At 45.6% G+C, this 22,635-nt stretch overlaps 1 protein-coding gene and 1 pseudogene across 1 annotated transcript; both read right to left on the bottom strand.

Moving 5' to 3' along the window:
- Positions 1-13,805: 13,805 nt before the first annotated feature.
- On the bottom strand, positions 13,806-14,685 carry LOC123949640 (annotated as a pseudogene).
- A 3,112-nt stretch (positions 14,686-17,797) lies between these two features.
- Positions 17,798-21,873, bottom strand: DBX1 (developing brain homeobox 1). Its single transcript, XM_046014415.1, has 4 exons — positions 21,507-21,873; positions 20,770-20,871; positions 18,637-18,839; positions 17,798-18,157 (listed from the first exon to the last, which is right to left on the bottom strand). Exons 1-4 carry the CDS (start codon positions 21,871-21,873, stop codon positions 17,798-17,800), a joined length of 1,032 nt encoding a protein of 343 aa, XP_045870371.1.
- Positions 21,874-22,635: the final 762 nt, after the last annotated feature.

Below are 22,635 nucleotides of genomic sequence, written 5' to 3'. Positions count from 1 at the left end.
ATGAGTGACGCCCCTTGGGGCAGCTCTAAGTGGTAGTAGGGCCATTACGGCTCCATCGCCATGCAGACAACTGGAAAGAATTTAAGAGGAAAACCCTTTTTTTCCCCAATGATAAGCAACCTTAAAATATGAGGGAGGTCAATGATGCAAAGTGGTAAGAAAATATAAAATAGTTATTAATATGTAATAATCTGCCTACAGAGCGTGGATACCGTGCCAGAGAACTCAAGTTTCAGGCGTCGTCCCCTGGTGAAGAACCGTCCTTTGTGAGTCGCTTGGTGACTTGTTGGTCTGTATTCATTTCTTTTCTTATTTCAGCAGAAACGTGAGATCTTATTCAATGCTATTTGGTAAATCAAAATAGGGTCATTTCGAGCCCATTAAGCAAGCTCATCTTTTTTTCTCTTCTTTCTTGGGCCCCTGCCCCTGTTCTGCCATTTTAATTATGGAAACATTGAGGTCTAAAAAAAAATGAGCATCTTAACTAAGGTACACACAGTAATAAATGAGAGAGATAAAGTATGAACCAAGATCTGACTTCATATATAACGTATTATCTCGGTGGTGATATATTTTAACTTAAAAGTTGGGGCGCCTGGGTGGCTCAGTGGTTTAAGCTGCTGCCTTCGGCTCAGGTCATGATCTCGGGGTCCTGGGATCGAGTCCCGCATCGGGCTCTCTGCTCAGCAGGGAGCCTGCTTCCCTCTCACTCTCTCTGCCTACTTGTGACCTCTCTCTGTCAAATAAATAAATAAAATCTTAAAAAAAAAAAAAGTTAGTCCGAGGTCAAAGAAGTCTTGCTCCTCTTCTCAATCAGGCCATACGAGTGTGCTAGCCAGAGGTTTTATGGGCAATGCCTTTATGGGCAATGCCAATTTCAGTAGCATGCCTAGCACACAGCACTTACTCAAAAATGACTTGTGGGTATAATTCAGACCAAATAGCAAACGTTTGAGCACTGTAGGACAAAGATGTTATTTTCCAAATCATGCCTTTCCTTTTGTGGACCAGTCACGTCTGGAATAACTATGCGCCGGCTACCATAGAGCAGCTGACTGTGGGAGCTGGTATGGACAAGTAATGGTTAACAGCATGGCCTCTGGGGCAGGATTTGAAGCTCTGCTTTACCACCTGCTAGTTTTGTGACCTCCAGCGAGCTTCTTTTCTTTTCTTTCTTTTAAAGATTATTTATTTATTTATTTGACAGAGAGAGAGAGAGAGCACAAGCAAGGGGAGCAGCAGAGGGCGAGGGAGAAGCAGGCTCCCCACTGAGCAGAGAGCCTGATGCAGGACTCGATCCCAGGACCCTGAGATCACGACCTGGCCGCCGTTTAACTCACCGAGCCACCCAGGCGTCCCATTCCAGGAAGTTTCTTAACACTTTGTGTCTCGGTTTCACTATCTGTAAATGTAAAATAAGTTTATTAAATAAAACCTACCGTATCAGGTTGTTATGATGAATAAGTTAGGAAATAAATGCATGATTTATAGACCAGTACCTAGTAAGCAGAGGCATTTAGATGTTATTACTCTGTCGACCTGTAACTTGACCTTCAGTAAGAAGGTGTCAACTTGGTATCCCAGTTTCCACTCCAGACTGGAATTTAAAGGCCTGTGCCTGTCCTTCCTCTGTTCCCCTTTCCCAGAACTCTTCCCTTTTCTCCCCATGTCCCCTGTGCAGGGAATCCCATTTCCCCAATGCCCCTTTGCTCCTTGCCCCTTTCAGCATCTATCTCTGGGTCCACCCCATGACTCTGGAGAAGGCTCACCTCCTAGATCACTTTCACCTCTTTGTCTTTCCTGAACTCCAGAAGCACCTGCTGCCAGAGCTTTGTCCTGTGGTCTGTTGGCCAGCCTGTTCTGCTCAGCTGCCTTGTCACATCACACAGACTCTCAGCCATGGGTTACAGGGCACGGGAATGCTTTCCGCCATGCACACTCACACACACTCACACACACTCCCCTGTGTGTGTTATCAGTGCCCAGCATATCCCAGTCACATGCTCCCTCCCACTCACCACCCCAACCTGATTCCCAAACTTTGCTTCTCTGTTCACTTCTCTCCCATCAGCCCACAAACATGATCCAGAATCCACAGACTTAAGATACAGAGGGGAAAAATAAAGCAAAAACCTCCCCCGTTGCACCACACATAACTTCCAGCTACTTTCCATTACTCTGCTTCCTTTCATAGTCCACCGGCTTGAAAACTTGTGTATGCTTGCCCACCGTGGCTTTCAGATTCCTTGGACCATGATCCTAAGAAATACGTTTTACAAAGCAGCTCTGTGCACGCACGCTCATGCCACGTAAGCACATGCTGTCACATACATGAGCCTGCGTGCACATAGTCACACACCAACACACATGTTATGCATTTGAAACAAACAATCCATAAAACATTACTCATGGGATTTACACGGAGATTTTCTAGTCCATTTTATGCTGGATTATTTTTGGTTCTATTTTTTAATTTTATTTATTTATTATTTTGGTTCCATTATTTTATTTTATTTTAATTTTATTTTTTCAGTGTTCCAAGATTCACTATTCATGCGGCACACCCAGTGCTCCATGCAGTACGTGCCCTCCTTAATACCTACCACCAGGGTCGCCCAACCTCCCACCCCACACCCCTCCAAAACCCTCAGTTTGTTTCTCAGACTCCACAGTCTCTCATGGTTCATCTCCCAAACTGGCTGCTGTAGGCTTTATGTCCATAGACTATGGACTGTGTGTCCAGCTTCCCTGCCCCCACCGAATTCATATGTTGAAAACTACCCTCCAGTGTGATGCTACTTGGAAGTGGGGCTTTTGTGAGGAATTATGTCATGAGGGTGAGGCCCTCACGAACGGGTTTAGTGCCCTGATGATAGACGTCTCGGAAAGTTCCCTTGCTACCTCCTCCATGTGAGGAAGCTGTCTTCCTCATGGAGAAAACAGCTGTTGCTGTACCCGGAAGTGGACTTCGTCAGATACAACCATGAGCACCTTGATCTTGGACCTCCAGCCTCCAGAACTGTGAGAAAACATTCCTGTGGTTTAGAAGCCCGTCCCATCCCCTCACCCCCTAGTCTATGGTGTTTTTGTCACAACAGTCTGAACAAACGAAGAAACTGGCCTATAATTTTATTCCACTTTCTCTTCTCCTATTAAATTTTCAACACTGAGAAATGTTGTGGGTATTTTAAAACACAGTTCAGAGAATAGTATGATATGATAAACTTTATTGTTATCACTTAGAAAAGACAATGTTAACACTGTCAAATGTCCTTCAGATTTTAGAAAAATGACAGAATTCAAGCCTTCTACATGCTCTCTCTGCAGCTTCACTTCTCTTCCTGCTTTGGAGGCAAGAATTGGGTATATATCCTGTCTGTGGTCTCAGACTTGTACTAAATCTTTGACCATCTACCACAGATGTATTTTCCTAATTATCTGAAAATTTTGCATTTCACATTTAGGTTTTCAATTCTCCTGGAATGAACTTCTGCATAGAATGCAAAGGGTCAGAAGTTTGCAGAATTTTGGAGAACCAGTCATCCCAACATGTCTTACCAAAGTACACATCTTCTCTCTGTTGAGCTGAAACGCCTTTTCTATTGAACAGCAAGGTTTCATGTACATGTGGCTGTTTCTGGGGGCACCTGTTATTTAACTCACTTCCATCTGGCTTACACTCCCATGTGTCAAGCAAAACTGGGTCCTCTTGGGGTCCCCGATGATTTCTATCTACTCAAGCAGTTTCTGTTCTTATCTTTCTTGCTGTTTTAGAAATTTCAGGAGTGTGGGCATGCCCCTACTTCTTGAAACAGCTCTCGTCATTGCCTCTGACAACGTATTTTTCCTCCCACCTCTAGGGTTGTCTCCTTTCCAACTCCTTTACTGGTGTTGGCACAAGTTCCTTCTCCTTCTTCAGCCCTTCTTTGGTTTAAAACAGACCCAAAAAATGGGCGCAAATAGTACATGAATGCATTCCCCAAGTAGACAAAAGAAGCAAGACCTAACCATAAGGGGAAACACGAAATGTCCGTCCCTCGCCACCCACCACCTGCTTCCTGGAAAAGAGGCTCTGCAGACAGCTGGCTCTGTGCAGCGCAGAATGAGAGTTGCCCCCAGTGTCGACGCCCCCCTTCATTCTATCCTGGAACCACCCAGAAGTTAGATTATGCTTCCCTCCCTTGCAGCTCTATGACCAAGCTCTGGCTCACGGTGCAAAGGGGAATTGGTGAGTGCAATGGCACGGATTCTTCTTTGAGGAAAAGGACAAGTCCTTCTCCTTCTCTTTCCTCTCTTCAACTTTTTATTTATTTATTTATTTATTTATTTTTACAAATTGTTTATTTATTTATTTTAGAGCACACGCATTCGAGAGCAGGGAGGGGGCAGAGGGAGAGGGAAGAGGGAATCCCGAGCAGACTCCACACTGGGTGCGAAGCCCGACACAGGGCTCAGCCCCACCACCCATGAGATCATGATCTGAGCGGAAATCACAAGTTGGTCACCTAATGGACTGAGCGACCATTCTGCTGTCTGATGCCCAGAGTCAGAGCAGCCAGTCCTCTAAGAGGTGGGTTTCTCCCCACAGCAAGCAATCTGTGACGGTAGCTGGGTGTCCTATGATTCAGCTTGATTCTGATACTGTCTACCTGGAGATAGCCCCAGATCCCACAGGTAAAGGGCTCAGTCCTGTGAGACCATGCCTACTTCAGATAACAGGTCCAGGCTGTTACATGTGCGTCTGATCGACTGGCTCTAAGTTGGAGGCTCCCACAGCCCCCTCCTCCCTATGGCCCCATTAATTTGTTAGAATGGCTCACAGAACTCAGGAGACCAGTCTACTTACTATATTTCTGGTGTATTATCAAGGGCTATAACTCAGAAACAGCCAGGTTGAAGAGATGCATAGGGCAAGGTATGTGGGGTGCTCTCTCTGAGTTCACCCCTCCCTCCAAATCACCAACCCAGGAACTCTCTAAACCCCATCCTTCTGGGGGTTTATGGAGGCTTTGCTATATAAACACAACAGATTAAATCATTGGAAATTGAACTCACTCTCTGACCTCTCACCCCTCCCCAAAGGTGGGGGTGGGACTGAAAGTTCCAAACCTCTAAGCACATGATGGGCTGCCTGGGCAACCAGCCCCCATCCTTAGGTGCTTTCCAAAAGTCGCCTCATTGGGGCACCTGGATGACTCAGTGGGTTAAGCCTCTGCCTTCGGCTCAGGTCATGATCTCAGGGTCCTGGGATCCAGCCCCACATAGGGCTCTCTGCTCAGCAGGAAGACTGCTTCCTCCTCTCTCTCTGCCTGCCTCTCTACCTACCTATGATCGCTCTCTGTCAAATAAATAAAAATAAAATCTTTAAAAACAAAACAAAGTCACCTCATGGTGATGGCCTTTACCATCCTAATCACTTAGGAAATTCCAAGGATTTTAGGAGTTCTGTGCCAGAAGCCAGAAACCAAATGCATATTTCTTATTATAAATCACAATGTCACAGACCCCAGAGTGGGAACTGCGTGTTAGGAAAACTGAAAGATTCAGAAGGCCTGAGATGCTGATGAGCTTGGAGGCACCATTCCAGCACCATACTTGTATGTGAAAGAGAAATAGGGATATTTCTGTAAACTGTGGTCTTTTGAGATTTTCTCTCTCTTACACCCAAATTACCAACTCAGGTGATACACCCTTCAGGATCTTTATTAACAAATGTGTTCTTCTCTTTTTCATAAATGAATCCATGTATGGTCTGTGGCTGGGTTTTTTACTGAACAATGCATTCCTCCAGCTCCCCCCCACCTCCACATTTAATCCACTCCTACAATCTGTTGATTCTCCTTTTAGCTATCAGCCTCTCTCCACCCTCCCTGCACTCCCCTGGTCCAGGCCACCATAACCCTAGCTAATGCGAATGGATCATTCTGCTTCCACTCTTGCCTATACCCCTACAGACAGAACGAGATCAGTCTTCAATCCGTTCTTCACCTAGTGTTCAGAACAAAGTTTAGAAACCCACATCTAGGGGCGCCTTTGGCTCAGGTCATGATCTCAGGGCCCTGGGATTGAGCCCTGCTTCGGGCTCTCTGCTCAGCAGGGAGCCTGCTTCCCTTCATCTCTCTGCCTGCCTCTCTGCCTACTTGTGATCTCTGTCTGTCAAATAAATAAATAAAATCTAAAAAAAAAAAAAAGAAACCCACATCTAGTCACACCAATCCATATTTAACCCCCTTCCGTACTTTCCTGATGTGAGTAGAATGAAATTTAAGCCCCTTACTGAGCCCCTAAAGGTCTGAGGGACTCCCTCTTTGCCCATCTTCCCGACTCCGTTCTGGTTCATGCTCTCCTTCTCTTTACCCACGTCCTGCTTCTGAGTTCCTTGCAAGCATTTTCCACCTCTGTCATGCCCTTTACGACCTCTGTCCCAAGAAGTCTGGATCATTCGTTCCACAATACATGCCTCGGTGGTTCCTTCAGGTCTCTGCTAAAATGTCACCTTCTTAAAGAGACTTCTGTCTGCTTAGCTTTGCCCCTGTTTCCCCAATGGCCTTTATCACAGTCTGTAATGACATCTGCTCACTGACTGGGTTATTCTCTAGCTCTTCTTCTGGGCTGGAAGCTCTCTGAGACCAAGATCTGTGTTTATTTCAGGTACGGCTCTGTCCTCGGGAACAACCAGAGATCTAGACACAGAGAAGGCACACAATAAATAAATGCTTGTGAAAGGAAAAGGTCCTGACGGTTCAGAAACCTTGGTTCACGTACCACCCTTGTATGTACAGGCTATGCCAACTTGGGGAAATCAGTCAGCCATTGGAAAAATGAATCCTGCCCTGGGTATCTCATCGGGTTGTTGTAAAAGTCAGATGAGATGATGTAAGGTAAGATTCTAAAGCTCTGAACTGAGGTGAGGGGTTTTAATTATTGGGGCAAGGAAAACTTAGGACTTTGAGAACCTACTTTCTCAAATACTTGTGCATAAAACGGGCCTCTGTAAATCAGTCTGTCCAAAGCCTTGCCAATAATGATTGTTCATTCCTGGTCATTTCCCCTCAATGCTACAGCTCTAAAAGGCGAGTTTTCTTGGAATACAAACCTTAGCCCTACTGAATCATCTATCCCAGTAAAAAGAAGTCCTTTTGACTTGAGAATGCTGTTAGCCGATGACGTGAAACTTTTTGCTAAGAACAACAAAAACTCAGCTCCCTCATCCCATCATCTGCTTTGCTTAGTCGGTTAGTGACTGCTGGGATGTGGTGTTTACAGAAAAGTTGAGGAACGTGTAGGGGGTGGCCCGTCCTTTCAGGTTGGGTTGCCTGTGTAGTGTAAATAATCCTCTTTCCATCCTAGTCTAAACACGGTACTGAAACAAGATGTTTGTGCCAAAAAGAATTCCAGGAGGCATTATCCTTGGGGTGGGAAGTGTTGGAGGGGGAGTAAGGATGAGTGGGTTAAATAATAGAATCATCAGCCCCACGGAGTTTGGGCAGGGGCGGAGTGCACACTTTTGTTGCTCTGGATACCGAACAATGAACTGAAACTCCACTTTCCCTTTTCATAAGCACCGTGCTCGGATGGTACTTTTGCCGTTTAAACTATAAAGAATGTGGTCATGTTTTCTCCACATCTATGCAAACAGATTTGGATTTTTTTTTTAATTAGAGTATGATTTGAGGATTATTTTAGATTTACAGAAAAAGTTACACAAATAGTACAGAGAGTTCCCCTAGGCAGGGCACTCCTCTCCCTGATGTTGACATCTTGCCTTTCCGTGGTACATTTGTCCCAATTCATAAACCAATATCGATACATTATTATTAACTAAAAGTCAACGCTTTATTCCGATTGCCTTGGTTTTTTACCTAATGTCCTTTTTCTGTTGCAGGAGCCCATCTGGGATTCCAAGCTGCATTTAATTGGGCTTGTTTCTGCACCGGCACCAAAAAGTCTTTTTTTTTTTCCTTTTAAAGTTAAGCCCTCAACTTAAAATCAGGGACACATTTTTCTTCCTGAAGAATGTGAAACTCACAGACGTAGGTAGGTCTTTGGTAGGAAAACCATTTCCACGGTTCTTTTTTTTTTTTTTTAAAGATTTTATTTATTTGACAGACAGAGATCACAAGTAGGGAGAGAGGCAGGCAGAGAGAGAGGAGGAGGAAGCAGGCTCCCTGCCAAGCAGCGAGCCCGATGCGGGGCTCGATCCCAGGACACTGGGATCATGACCTGAGCTGAAGGCAGAGGCTTTAACCCACTGAGCCACCCAGGCGCCCCTCCGCGGTTCTTAATACTGTTCAAATTTGCATGGTGAGGCTCCAGCTCAAGACACTTTTTAAAGGAAAGGGAGTAAATATTTACCAAAAGGGCCCCTGGTAGAGGCTGGAGTTGGTAGTTAGTTGGGTGGGGGACAGGATGGAGATTTGGGGTCTATGGTGCCTCTGCCTTTAGTGAAAAGAGAATGTGCTTGAATTTCTGCCATCTGGATAGATGGGGGGAAGTGACTCGGCCTCAGTTTCCCATTCTGTCACATGCAGTTACTGCAACTCCCAAGCTGGGTTGTTGCAAAGGTTACATGCAAAATAGATGAGAGCGTTAGCAGTATACCCAGCACACTGGGACTTAGTAGCCATTGTTGTTAGTCTTTTATATTAAGAAAGGAAAGAGAGGCATTTTGAAAATGTTTTGCTAGTGGCTGCTTGTTTTAACTCATTGCCTCTAAGTTGAAATATCTCCTTACAACATCAATGTCCACAAACACATTCCAGAAACATTCCTCCTTCTGCTCTTTCTTGTAACTCTTTCTTGAACCAGTATGGTATATGGTTTTCTCTTCCTATCCCATTAAAAAAACACACCTTCCCTCAGAGCTCTGGTCAAATTTCTCCAAGAAGCTTTCCCTGATGCTCTCAGTGCTGGGGAAAGGGGAAAATCGGGAAGATCTGTGAGTCTATTTCCTTATCTGTAAAATGGGATTAAGAAGTCATAGTGTATACTGGGTTTTTACCCTAAAGACACAAATGTAGTGATCTGAAGGGGCACGTGCACCCAAAAGTTTATAGCAGCAATGTCCACAACAGCCAAACTATGGAGAGAACCTAGATGTCCATCAACAGATGAATGGATAAAGAAGATGTGGTATATATCTACAATGGAATACTATGCAGCCATCAAAAGAAACAAAATCTTGCCATTTGCAACGATGTGGATGGAACTAGAGGGTACTATGCTGAGCGAAATGAGTCAATTGAAGAAAGACAACTATCATATGATCTCCCTGATACGAGGAAGTGGAAATGCAATGTGGGAGGTTTGGGGGGTTGGAAAAGAATAAATGAAACAAGATGGGATCAGGAGGGAGACAAACCATAAGAGACTCTTAATCTCACAAAACAAACTGAGGGTTGCTGGGGGGGAGGAGTGTAGGGAGAGGGGGATGGGGTTATAGATATTGGGGAGGGTATGTGCTATCGTGAGTGCTGTGAAGTCTGTAAACCTGGTGATTCACAGACCTGTACTCCTGGGGCTAATAATACATTATATGTTTATTAAAAATTTTTTAAAAGAATGCTTAAAAAAAGTAGAAGAAGTCATAGTGTAGATTGAAGATGATATATCCAAAATGCCAACCTGCATCTAGCACATAAAAATAAAAATAATAATAAAATAGCTTTTCTTTTAGATAGTAGCATTAAGAATAAAAAGAAGAACGGAAAGTCGATTAAGGATTTAATAAGGGAATGGGCTGATTCTGTGTATGGAGTGGACGAAAGAGGGAAGTGTCAGGAACAGCACTTGGGTTGAGCACTTGGTGTGAGCAAGAGAGATGAAGACATTCATGGAGTTAGGGCAAGACTGTTTTGTTTTACTTCGCTTTGTTTGAGTGGAGTGTTGGAACTAGAAGATGCAGCAGTTAGTCCTGGGCTAACGGAATTTAACAAGTTCTGGGGAAGGCCAAATCTCCAAACCCTGTTGACCTGTCTAGGTCTGGAGCTGAGGAGAGAGATCTTTGAGATTGGGAGTTGTCATCAGACAGAGGCTAGCTGGAACCAGAGAGGAAAAAGCTTGTGCAAGAAGAAGGACAGCGGCTAAGGATAGAATCTTGGAGGAACATCAACAGTTGAGGGAGGGACGCCGGGGTGGCTCAGTGGGTTAGGCATCTGCCTTCAACTCAGGTCATGATCCCAGGGTCCTGGGATCGGATTGTGCATCGGGCTCCCTGCTCAGTGGGGAGCCTCCTTCTCCTTCTGCCTGCTGCTCCCCCTTTTTGTGCTATCTCTCTCTCTCTCTACCAAATAAATAAATAAAATCTTTACCAAGAAAAAAAAAAGTCAAGGGAAATGCAGAGGGTAAAGAATCTCAGAATGAGGCTCAGTTGGCTCCAGGAGCTGAGAGACATCTGGCAGAAGTGAGAGGAAAACGGGAAAGAGATGTTTTAGGGTATGTTTGGGGGAAGGGATAGAGTGATCATGCCTAAATTCTCATAAAGGGGCACCTGGGTGGTGCAGTCAGTTAAGCATCTGACTCTTGGTTTCAGCTCAGGTCACAATCTCAGTGTCCTGAGATTTGTACCCCCCACCCCCATGTGGGGTCCCCGCCCAGCAGGGAGTCTGCTTGGGTTTCTCTCTCCCTCACCCCTGCCCCTCCTCTCACTCACAACCTTCCTCTCTCTCTCAAATAAATAAATAAATCTTCAAATGCGCATACCAAAGGTGCCAGTGAGAAAGGTGGGCTGAATACAGATGGAGAAGGGGTTTCTTCAGGAAGGAGAGCGGACACAGGAGGATGTGTGGAAAGCCCAGGTATGGTCATAGATAAGCTTTTACATGAGGCAGTAGAAACTTGGCCTGATAGTTTTCTGCCATCTCTCCTCTCGCAAAGCTCTTTATATGTTTAAGTAAGTGGTTGTCCAAGTGTGATCTGGGGAACCTTGGGAGTCCCAAAGCCCCCCCCATAACTGTGCCCTGGGACTTCCCAGGGGTTACATGTGCCATGGTGTCTCCTTCTGATGGCTAAGGGAGTATGTGCTTACAGATTCTGTGCTTCTGAGAATATCCTAAGACAGGGCACCTGGGTGGCTCAGTTAGTTAAGCCTCTGCCTTTGGCTCATGTCATGATCCCAGGGTCCTGGGATCGAGTCCCGAATACACAGCTCCTTGGTCAGCAGGGAGCCTGCTTCTCCCTCTGACCCTCCCTCTTGCTTGTGCACTCTCGTTCTTACTCTCTCTCTCAAATAAATAAAATCTTTTTAAAAAAAAGAATAAGTGATGGGGCAGGAAAAATTATGTCATTAAATTCCGACCTATACTTAGGTATAAAGTATATGATCGTTCGGTATTGTACAGGACGAAATGAGAACTATGCCTAAAGCACGCCTGTGTGATTTTTTCCAAGGACTAGCACTTGTGCAATTGTTTGAACTAGCCACATCTTTCACAGAACCTCGTTTGTACTCTAATGAATGACTGAGAAACAACAGCATCTCCTAGATATTTTCCCAAAAGTGAAGTGAGGCTTTCATTTGAAAAAAACACTGTTGTCTCAATAATAAAATTTGAGCTTTCAAAAAAAAACTTCTATCTACTACCACGAACTTGGCAGCTTCTCAATACTAAAAGGCTGTTATGATGAGATGGTTGGTAATGTGAACAAATATATTATTTGATAATTCACGGAAGAGTCAACATTTAGAATATCTGCATGACTCAGTGAACTAATATTTTCCAAACGGCCAATGTATGATGTTATGAAATCATACATGGGTAAAAATATCTGTTCAAAATGCAAGACAGACGGATAGATTTTAATGTGTCAGAGCTGGAAAGTTCTTTAATGGAATTTTAGATTCCAAATTGCAACTAACCTTTAAAAAAGAAACTACCACTTGTCAAGTTTCATTATTTAAAATATTTTTTTTTAAGATTTTATTTATTTGACAGAGAGAAATTACAAGAGAGGCAGGCAGAGAGAGAGGAAGGGAAGCAGGCTCTCCGCTGAGCAGAGAGCCCGACGCGGGACTCGATCCCAGGACCCTGAGATCATGACCTGAGCTGAAGGCAGCGGCTTAACCCACTGAGCCACCCAGGCGCCCCCAAGTTTCATTATTGTATCAAAGAATAGCCACAATTATCTAAGAAAACTATACAAATACCCCTCCCTTTCCAGCTGCATATCTATATGAAGACAAATTTTCTTCACAGCACAACAGACTAAGGAAATAGATAAGAGAATCCAGCTGTCTTCTCTTCAACCAACCACTAAAGAGATTTGCAAAAATGTAAAACAATGGTACTGTTTTATTTTTTGTTTGTTTTGTAATATATGCTTAATTTTCACAAACATGGCATTTACATTGCTATTGGATGAAATTGTTCTAAGACGAAGTGGTAAATAAATATTTTTCTGTCTCAATTTCTTACATAGAACATACTGGCAGATAAAACCCATAGTTACTAAAAATCTTTTAGATATTTCAGAGTGTAAAGGGGTTTTATTTATTTATTTATTTTAAAAGATGTTATTTATTTGACAGAGAGAGATGCAACGAGAGAAGCAACATAAGCAGGGGTAGTGGGAGGGGGGAAAAGCAGGCTTCCTGAGGAGGAGGGAGCTCAGTGTGGGACTGGCAACAGGGAAGACGAGGTGAATAGGTTTGTGCAGGACCCTGGGATCCTGACCTGAGCCAAAGGCAGACACGTAACGACTGAGGCACCCAGGCGCCCTTGCAGAGTGGTTTTAACACTAGTTGGAGGATCACTGGTTTGGGCCACAGAGAGGAGGGCTGGTGGTGGGGTGGAACACTTAGGAGCTTAATAATGGCTTTAAAGAACTCCAGAAGATTAAAAAGCATAAAGCTCTGTTGGAGAGTTCTTATTGATTAGGGTTTGCTTAAGTGAGTTTTTACCAGTTTAGTCAAGGGAGCAGGATGATGCAGTAGAGGAAGATGAACCTGAATTTGAATTCCAGCTCAGGAAACCATGGGAAATCACCCAGACTCCCAGCCTCAGTTCTGGCATCTGTATGTGGGGATAATAGTATCTACCTTAGACAGGTTACTGTGAGAATAAAACTCACAGGAGTCTTTGCTACTTAAAGTGTGTTCCATGAACCAGCAGGTGCTTAGCAATGCTGCACAACAGTCTTGGGTTATGATCTACATTTTGATGAGATCCCCACCTAGCAGAAAGCACCCAGCAGAACACCTGCCTGCCACACATTTTAGCATTTATTATTCCTCAGCTGATAGATAACAACTATTTTGGTCTTTTGGACTAAAGTAATTGGTTTGACTTGGAAAAACACATTTGGTCAGTTTATTTAGTCTCTTTTTCTTCTTTTTTGACCTAAGTTATCATTCAACTCATTTGAAAGATCTGTAACTTCCAGGCTTAGGGTCTAGACTCCAGAGTGTCTCTGTCTCTCCGTTTAATTTATTTATTCACTCAACACAAACCAGACACCCAGTACGCGTTAGCAACTATGCATACCACTAAGGAAATTGTGGGCAAAAAGAACATGGTCATCACGTCTGTGACACTCTTAGCTAAAAGAGACATGAAAATGAGCCAAAATGTACACATAGTTGTCAAGATGTAAAGCTCTGTGATTACAGGGCAGTAGTTTACAGGTTTAAAAAAAAATCTACAGAGTAGTTTTTTTCTTTTCTGGGTTTTCTTAACTTCTCTTTTTTCTCTCTCTCTCTCTCCCTCTTTCTCTTTTTTCCTCTATCTTTTTCCTTTTCCGTTTTGCCCCAATTTGAAAGTATTTGTTCACTACCTGACCCAACTACAAAAATAATCATGGTGGGAAACTTAACTCATTCTTCTAATAAGTCTATCCTTCTGGTCTTCCCCGTTGCCAGGATCTCCACCTTCTACAAGATGGGTGATGTTTTTCTTCATTCCCCCTTGTGGAAAAGAGCACCTGAAGGGCCATAAGAGGCTGTTTGCCTCTTTGACACTTTTTCCAACAATATAGATCTCACGAATCCCATCCTCTGTGCAGATGATGCCGTGTTTACCGAGAAATGGAGCAATCAACGTGTTCTCTGTCAGGACAATTCTCTTCTTGTTGATTTTGCTGTAACCATGCATGCGGATCAATTCATGCACTGACTTCAGGGCTGCGTCCCTTCATGCTCTATATGGCTCACAATCCTTAGCATGTTAACTGAAGCCTTGGTGAGCCTAACAAAGGGCCTTTGATTATCTGGCAAAGGGGAAGAAGCTTCAACACCTTTTAAACCTCTTGGCTTGGACCCGATGATAAATGCCAGTTTGGGTTCCGCAGGTACGTAGCAGTCACCATCTTTTTGTGCCATCCTACCCATTCAAATCTCAGTTCTGAGCATTTGCCTATATTCCTTGTGGTAATGCTTAGCTTTTTCTTTTCTTTTCTTTTTTAAGATTTTATTTGTTTATTTGACATAGAGCATGAGCAGGGGGAAGAGCAGAGGGAGAGGGAAAGGCAGACTCCCCACTGAGCAGGGAGTCTGAGGTGGGGCAGATGCTAAACCTACTGAGTCACCCAGGTGCCCCAGTGCTTAGCTTTTTCATAGATAAGCTTCCTCCTTGCCTTTCAAATCATCTTTAGGGCCAACTTCTTTCTCAAATGCTTGATCTTCAACTCCATGAAATTCTTTTGCCTTTTTTTAAGGGTTTCTGGCACAGTAGGAACCTTCTTTTTCTTCTCTCTTGCACTCTCCCTGATGCCACCTGGAAAAGAAAAAGGCGTCTCTCTCTTTTTCACTCACACAAACTTTACTCCCAATGTGGGGCTCGAACTCACAACCCAGAGATCAAGAGTTGCATGCTATACTGACTGCACCAGCCAAGTGTCCCATTAACTTTTCTTAATTTAGGAAAACTTTGTCATAGAATGCGTCTTGCTTTGAAGTCTACATTGTATTATAATATTGCTTACCACAACTTCTTTTCATTTGGTTGTACTTTTGACCATTGCTGGATTTTAAATGTTCTAGGTTATTTTTCCAATTTATTTACATTAAAAATACTTTCAATTGAGATTTTAAAAACACACATAAAATCTTATATCTTAGTCATTTGCCATTCAGTAATGTTAGCCATATTCACATTGCTGCATGACAGATCTCTAGGACTTTTTCATCTTGTGAGACTGAAACTCTGTGCCCATGGCACAACTCTGTTCCCCTTTATCCCAGTCCTTGGCAACCACAACTCCATTTTCTGTTTCTATTAATTTGCTTGTGTTAGATACCTCATATAAGTGGAATCATATAGTACTTGTCTTTTTATTGTTAGCTTATTTCACGTAGCATAATGTCCTCCAGGCTCATTCATGTTAAGCATGTGACAAGATTTCTTTCCGTAAAGCTGAATAATAATCCATTGTGTGTATATGCCACATTTCTTTATTCATTCATCCATCGATAGACATTTGGATTGCAGAAGCTATTGTGAAAAACGTGAATGATGTGAATGGGACTACCTCTCAGCTATTGTGAAGAATGCTGCAATGAACATGAGCGTGCCTCTGAAGGACTTTGACTCCAAATGTAGACACTAATCCATCCCCATGCCTGAAAATAGTTCTTGACTGTAAGTAAGAAATGTGGGCTTGGGCCAGCAGGGAGGGAAAAGTGGGCTGCTTCTGCTCAGGATCTCGTCTCTGGATGTCCAGGCAGCAGCAGGGGGGGGGGGTAATGAGAAAACTGACTGAATCACTCAGAGCAAAGAGTTTCTTTTCTAAATTTTGTATGCCTACCATGTACAGAATGCCATGCTAGGTACTTTCATATGTGTTGAGGAGGAAATGTGGAGGGTTTCCCGGATTAAGACAATTATGACAATGAAGATCTTTTTTTTTGAGTTCCCAGGATCATGTCTAAACAGTAATGAAAATAGTGATTACCAGTGTCAGAGACAGGCCCAACATGGGAGGATATCAGAATCTTATCTGGAGAGAGGCCTTTTGTTTTTTAGAAAGAGAATTCCACTGAGAAAAGCAAAATTCAAACTTCAAATATGATACAAACTACTGAAATTTAAGCTGAGCAACTTTTTCCCGCCCTCAATGTTGGGGCATGGGTTCGGATAATAAAGAAACGCAGGTCTCTGTGGCTAAGAGACCAAACTCTTAAAGCATACAGAAATCCTTACCAGTGTCCTACCTGACAATCTTTATCCCTAAGTTGCTGGTTAAATGAATTGTTTCTGTTGAAAGCTTGTCTTTAAAGAAATTCAGTTTCACTTGGGCAATCCAGAGTCTGTATCTGGGCTCCCAAGTCATGGCTATAGATGACATTCCTAAGAAAATCAGTTTATACACAAAAGTCAGGAGTGACTTTTCCCTGGGGACAAGGAATTATAAAAGTCTTCAAGGAGGGAAAGGGAAAGGGAAAGCATTATAAGATTGAACTGCCTTTCACTGAGTTCTTTTAGTGCATCATTTCAGTCCTTGGAAAAGAGGAGAAGGATTACTGCAGACTCAAGTTGTTGGTACCATGTTACTGGTGCTACTTTGCTTTTCACCATAGCAATTATGGTTATTTATGATACAGGCAAGGAGAAAAGGCACTGGCCTGAGAGTTAGAGATGGGTTCTAGTTCCAGCTTGGCCATTAAGCAGCTGGGGGGGCCTTGGATATCAGTTTACCTTTTATAAATTCCAGTAGCACGCAGACTAGTAGCTCCAACCCTTTCAGCTAAGACACTCTGTGAATTAATGAGATCACTTGGCCACTGTGTCCATTCTACTTTTTATTTGGCATTTGTTCATTTGGTACATATATACATATATAAAAATCTGTACAAGGTAAAAATACAAAATAAGTATTTCTTTATAAGTTATGCAATTAAACAACTACATTTTTAAAGTTTAAAAGCCATTGCAAAAGAAAAGAAGAAAGTCTAATCAGTCCTTTATAGTCATTCACAATAATATTGGTATAAAATATCCATACAGCACATGTGTACAAAATAGTGTACAGTTCATAAAAGCTGTGCAAAGACAGCAAAGTTCAGTAAAAAAAAAAAAAAATCAAAATCAAAGAGGCTTGAGGGTTCTCTCTCTGCTCACATCACGCCCAGTGCTCAAGAGCCTTTCAGGTCAGTGAAATCTCCCCAGAAATAATAAAAGGGCACAAGGTAGAGTGCTTGGTGCATATACTATGGATACAGAAATTTTAAAGAAAAGGCTTTAAAACATGCATACAGAAATAGAGATGGACTTTTCCCTCAACAACTCACTTCTCTGCCCAGAGAGCATTGGGGATATGACAGAAAAGACTCGTTATTTACGCTGTGCCTTAGACCGGAAGGAGTCTGTGTGCCTGTGTGTACAAATTTGGTTGGGTAAGTGACCCTCCAACCTAAGATAGGGAGGTGGAGGCATCTAGGAAGTCAGAGGTCGTGGAGTCATATGCCTGGGATGTTGTGTTTCCTAACTTCGTTTCCTTTGCCATTAAGAGTTTTGCTAAAGACCTGCAGAGCCTGGCTCACTGCTAACCCCAGGCTACTGGTGTGAACACCCCCACTGTGTTTAAAATAGCTTGCAATAAGCAAGATAGGAGCTCTGGTGGAAAAGTTAAGGCTGGGACCAAGACCCAAGTTTCACTTATGTGGAAAGAGCTGTTGGGAGGTAGTGGGGTGGAGGGACGCCATTTTGGGCAATGGAAGGAGCTGGGGTGCCCCTGACGAGGTGACGATTCTGCAAAGGGGAGCCACAGCGTCTGGGCAGCTGGAACTAAGCGGACACGCAGACGGAATCCCGCCTCTTCAATTTCAAAGCACTTCTAAACAGTACCCAGGCCTCGGGGAGGGCTTCTAAGACACGGTGATCTCCTCCTCTTCGCCCTCCTCATCCTCCTCGGAATCGGAGAAGTCCGAAGGCTTGCCAGGGCTGCTCGAGTGCGCGGGCGAGGCGGGCAGCGGCCCTTCCAGCCGCGGGTCCCGCAGGTGCCGAGGGTCGGGGGACGCGTGATAGACGAGGCGGTGGCGGGGGCTGCCCCGGCCCTCGTCCTCCTCTTCGTCGTCCCCCGGACCCTTCTGGCCAACGTCGCTGAGGTCTGGGTGCGGATTGAGTTTGGTGGGAAGGGTCTGCTCTCGGCAGCCCCCGCTAGACAGGAGCTCGCGCTCCTTGGAGTTCCGCCACTTCATGCGTCGGTTCTGGAACCAGATTTTCACCTGGGTGGGGGGGTCGGGGAGAGGGAGTGGGGGACAAGCAGAGGTTAGCGCAGGCCCTTCACACCAAGGCCCGGGGAGGAGGGGCGCCGGCAGGACCCCCTGGGAGGGTAGGAGGCTCTGTCCTTCCTCTCCTTGCCCGCTGCCCACGCCCAGACGTGGGTTCAGGTGGCTCAAGGCACTCACCCTACCCTCACTCCCTCTTCAGCTCCTCGCTGCTCTAACCCCATCCTCTGACCTCTGACCCTGACGTCCGCGGGGGTCGGGGTGCTGAGCCAGGCGTGGAGCGAAGAGCCCGGGAGAGGAGCGGGCTGTCCCGAAGAGCCTCAAGGAAGCTGGTGGGTGCACGCATTCCCTCTCTAGACCTTACTTTCCCCATCCGAACAATGGGACCGAACTGGTCTCAGAGAACCCTCCCAGTAGTACCATGCCTGGGGGAGGTGAAGCGTGGGGGCTGGGGGCTGGGAGGAGACCGCTCTCACTTGTGAGTCTTTCAAGCCCAACTTGGCCGCCAGCTTCTTGCGGTCGGGCTTGCTGATGTACTTCTGCTTCTGGAACATCTTCTCCAGCGCCTTGCGCTGCACGTCGGAGAACACCGCCCGACGCAGCATGCCCCGGCGAGGCTTGCCGCGGGCCGCAAGCGGCCAGGAGAAGGTCCCCGGGATGGGCACGACGCTCGAGGACGCTGCGGAGGGGTGGGAGTGAGGGGTTGCGAGTGAGTGGGCGGCGTCCCGCTGGGGCAGTAGCGTCTGCCCCTCCCTAGGGGCCTCCCTCGGTTTTTCTCTCTGATCCCTTCATCTCTTTAAAGCTCCCCTTTTTCTCCTCTTGGAGAATAGGGCAGGAACCTACAAACCTGCGAGAGTGAAAGGCGCTTTCCGCCCAAATAACTTTCCCTTTCAACCAAGCAAACCCGGATTAGGTAAAACCACGGAAACACAGAAAACAGCCCCTACAATAGCCTGTTTCATTTTTACATTCAACGGTCTCAGGGGAACAGTCTCAAGGGGGCAAACCTGCGTGTATCAGCTAAACTAACAACAGAAAAACATAAATTACAAAAATAGAAATAAAATGTACAGATGATGCCACTGGGTTTCCCCCTTAAGCTATTTATCACCTTGGTGGCTTTTGTATTCTTTAGATGAAAATGAGGTACTTTACTGATTTGACAGAAGAAAATCCGCTTTGGCTTTTTTTTTTTTTTTTTGAAAAATCCAATCAGCATTCATCTTTTTCATATTAATCTTTCCTCCCCTCCCCCACAAACGTAAAGAATTCGGCCCGAATACATGAAAAGTGGCAGCTAATTAGCACATTGACCGCTCCCCAATGGGTATTGGCATGATAAAAAGGGGGAGAGTTTTGCTTTAAGGGAGGAAAAAAAAACCAAAAAGAAACAGAGACTCTAATGAAGCATGAATGGTAATTGTGTAGTAATGAACTAACAGAAAAAGACTGAGGACAAGCAGCGAAAGCCATATATTACTGGGACAAAAGAGATTTACACTTTCAAACTAAACACAACTGCGGGCCAAGACCATTGGGAGAATACTGATGGCAGAGGCTTCTCTTCCCGGAATCATTTTCATTAAATGGACATGAAAAGCTATTTATAAAGCCCGGGTTGTTTTTGTTAGAGCATTAAGATGAGGGAGAAAGGGAGCAAATTCCATTATCAGCAGCAGCGTGAATGGTGGTGGGGGGCTGTTGGTGAATTCTCTCTCCCCCTTTTAAAAATCAATTGCATGTTTCTTTCGCTGATATTTGGGAGTGTTGTCGTGGTTTTACCCATCCCCCACCATCCATGCCCAGTCTCTTCTCTTTATAGGCTCTCCTGTGTCTTCGGAGTCTCCACCGGTTGCAGAGTTTTGAGCTACAGTTTGAGTCACCACTAGGTTTGCAGGATGAAAACCTCCCATAAACTGTGTTAAGGTGTTTCTCCTTTAGACTGGGACCCGACTGCAGGCTTCCCTCAGACTTCTTATGTTACAAGCTCAAAGTCTTTAAAAAGATAAGACGGTGCGGGAAGGGTCTGAGAAGAGGTTGGGAAATCAAGTTGGAAATAGAAGGTTGGGGTTGTGGGAGGATCTAGTCCCCCTCCCCCTGGGCGACCCCAGGCATCCCACACAAGAGGGCACCCCATGTGGTCTTGTGAAAAGCCCCAAGCCCTGAATGAGTCTTAAAGAGAAATTAGCCCCGGCTGGTAGGTGTCTCTCGGCGGCGTGGAGGGGCGAGGGCCGATCTGTGTGTGGCTGCCCGAGGAGCTGACCAATTGGTCATGGTGCTGAAACCTTTGTGGGGAATCGTGGCCAAGTGCACTGACTCTGTGGGAAAACGGCGGCGTGAAGGGATGCCAACAGCTCCTCGCCGGGAAGGGAACCGCCTCAAATTGGGACCATGACAATTCCTGCTAATTTGTAGAGCAGGGAATTGGTGCAAAGTGTCAAGCAGTCACTGCTTGTGCTAAATAGGGCATCAAATTGGCGCGACGGATTCGTGAATGTTGTACGCCTCGCAACCTCTGAACCAGAGCATAACCCCGAGGGGTGGACAGAGAAATATGGCTTCGGAGCAGGGAGCGACGGGGGACGGCAGGGAAGGGGGATGAGACCTACCTGGGAAATAAGAAGATCTGATGAAAGGCTGGAAGGAGCCTTCGAAATAGGGAAAGGCGAAAGTCTTGGGAGGAACGCTCTGGAGCAAGGCGGGGGATGTTTCTGGCAGAGAATAAAGGAAGAATGAAAAGGAGGGAGACAGGGAATTTGATTAAGTACTTGATTATTGTACAGAACATTGAATGCATGATATGATTAATCCTTCGTCTGGCTTCAAAGGCATTTTCCTCGGTGTTTTGACAGAGTAAACGAAATCTTTTCCTAACATTGTGCCATCTGTGGATATCCTTCCGCCCCCCCCCCCCCCCCCCACCAGCGCGACCCGCCACCTCAGAATCGGCCCGTCCCCAGTCTCATCCTGGGCACTAGAGAGATATGTAGTATTGGGGAGAGGAAGAAAAGAATTGCAGGTCCATATTACTAGCTAAGCTAGTAAATATGTTGTCTTGGATTTTTTAAACTGGCTTCCAGAAGTTCGAGGGCAGAAACACAGACGCCTAGGGGCGTGCGCTCTCTCCGACTGCAGGTGCTCAAGTTCATTATGAGGGTGGGGCGAACCTGGAGCTTTTCTTCCCGAGAATTGGCTGGACTTAAGTCTCACAGTGAGCGACGTGAGGCTTCGGGGCTCTTGCGTAAGTATGTGCGCTGATGTGTGAGTGGGTGCCTGCTGCATACAGGAAACCGAGGCCAGAAGTACTCGCACCTGGACCGACCCTCAGCGTTTTGCGCTCACTTACCTGTTCTGGGCGCCGAGGAGAGGATGGCGTTCACCCCAAACTTCAGAAACGTGGGCTCGCTGGCAGGTGAGGCGGCCGTCTGAGGTGAACCGTCGGGTCGACTGCCGGGACTCGGGGAGCCCAGGTCTGAAGTCCCGGTGTCTGTGAGAGTCGTGGGGACCCCCTGCCTAGGGGGCGACATGCTGGCGGTGGGTAAGCTGCGGGGCAGGTAAGCGGGAGGCCGGCTCATGCGGATCAGATCCTCCACCAGGAAGCTGGAGTGGCCAGAAAATGCCGACTGCAGGGACTGGGGCAGCGTTAAGGTGGGCGTGGGGCGCAGGAGGCTGGGGTACCCGGCGGGGGGTGCGAGGAGGCCTGGGAACATCATGTTAGGCTCGGGGCGGGCGGAATAACCCTTCTTCCAGTGGCCGGAGGGTAAAAGCCTCTCTTCCCACCCCTCCCGCCCCCGCAGTGCCCTCTCTCTTGGGCAAACGTCTCCAAGTAACGATCCCACTTGGGCGTCTGCGAGTCCTCCGTGGTCCTCCCGTCGAGGTGATGGTTTTATAGTGGCCCGCCCGTTAAAGCGCTTTGAAAAGTGACAGCTCTGACAATGAAGTTCAACAAAGTTCTCCACTCGAGCTTCATTCGCCGGAGGCTCTGGGCGCTCTGATTGGCGCAGGGGTGCAATTTATGATTGGATTAGTCTTCATAAGCATGGCCCGCACAATGGGCCGGCAACAAAGGCTGGCGCGCATCAATTCTGCATATCGACCGCCTCTTTGCAATACAGTGCGCCCCCAAAGCTCTCACCGGGAGTTTTTGTTCCGAAGCAACACCCGGGCTAATTAAATGCCTATTTAGAAGTTTCAGATGACATCTTGCCTCATAGAAAAGGAATTATTTAAAGAACGCACTAAATTTATTTGCAGCTCCCCTGCTGAGCCTGGAAAATAAATCAATAAATATTCATAGAAATTCATCTCCAGGCAATCAGTAAAATAACCCTCACCCTTGTGGGGTGGGCAATGGAAAATTTCAAGTCAGTGAACATGAAAATATACTCGCTTCTTCAGTCTCTAACCCTACATGCTACTCCAGCTGAGGCATAAAGCAGATGTGAGGGGTGGGTAAAATCAGTGTTTGTGGGGTG

This window comes from Meles meles, chromosome 8, assembly GCF_922984935.1.
Source record: "Meles meles chromosome 8, mMelMel3.1 paternal haplotype, whole genome shotgun sequence".
Classification (NCBI taxonomy): Eukaryota; Metazoa; Chordata; class Mammalia; order Carnivora; family Mustelidae; genus Meles; species Meles meles.
Note: the sequence above shows the minus strand (reverse complement) of the source record. Positions and strands in the feature narration are given on the sequence as shown.

Excerpts from the sequence above, each read along its gene's own strand:
- DBX1 (XM_046014415.1), bottom strand. The coding sequence starts at position 21,873 with ATGATGTTCCCAGGCCTCCTCGCACCCCCCGCCGGGTACCCCAGCCTC. Across the intron at positions 20,872-21,506 it reads CTCCTCGGCGCCCAGAACAG|AAACATCCCCCGCCTTGCTC; the intron begins GTAAGTGAGCGC and ends ATTCTCTGCCAG. Across the intron at positions 18,840-20,769 it reads CAGATCTTCTTATTTCCCAG|CGTCCTCGAGCGTCGTGCCC; the intron begins GTAGGTCTCATC and ends ACCCCTCCGCAG.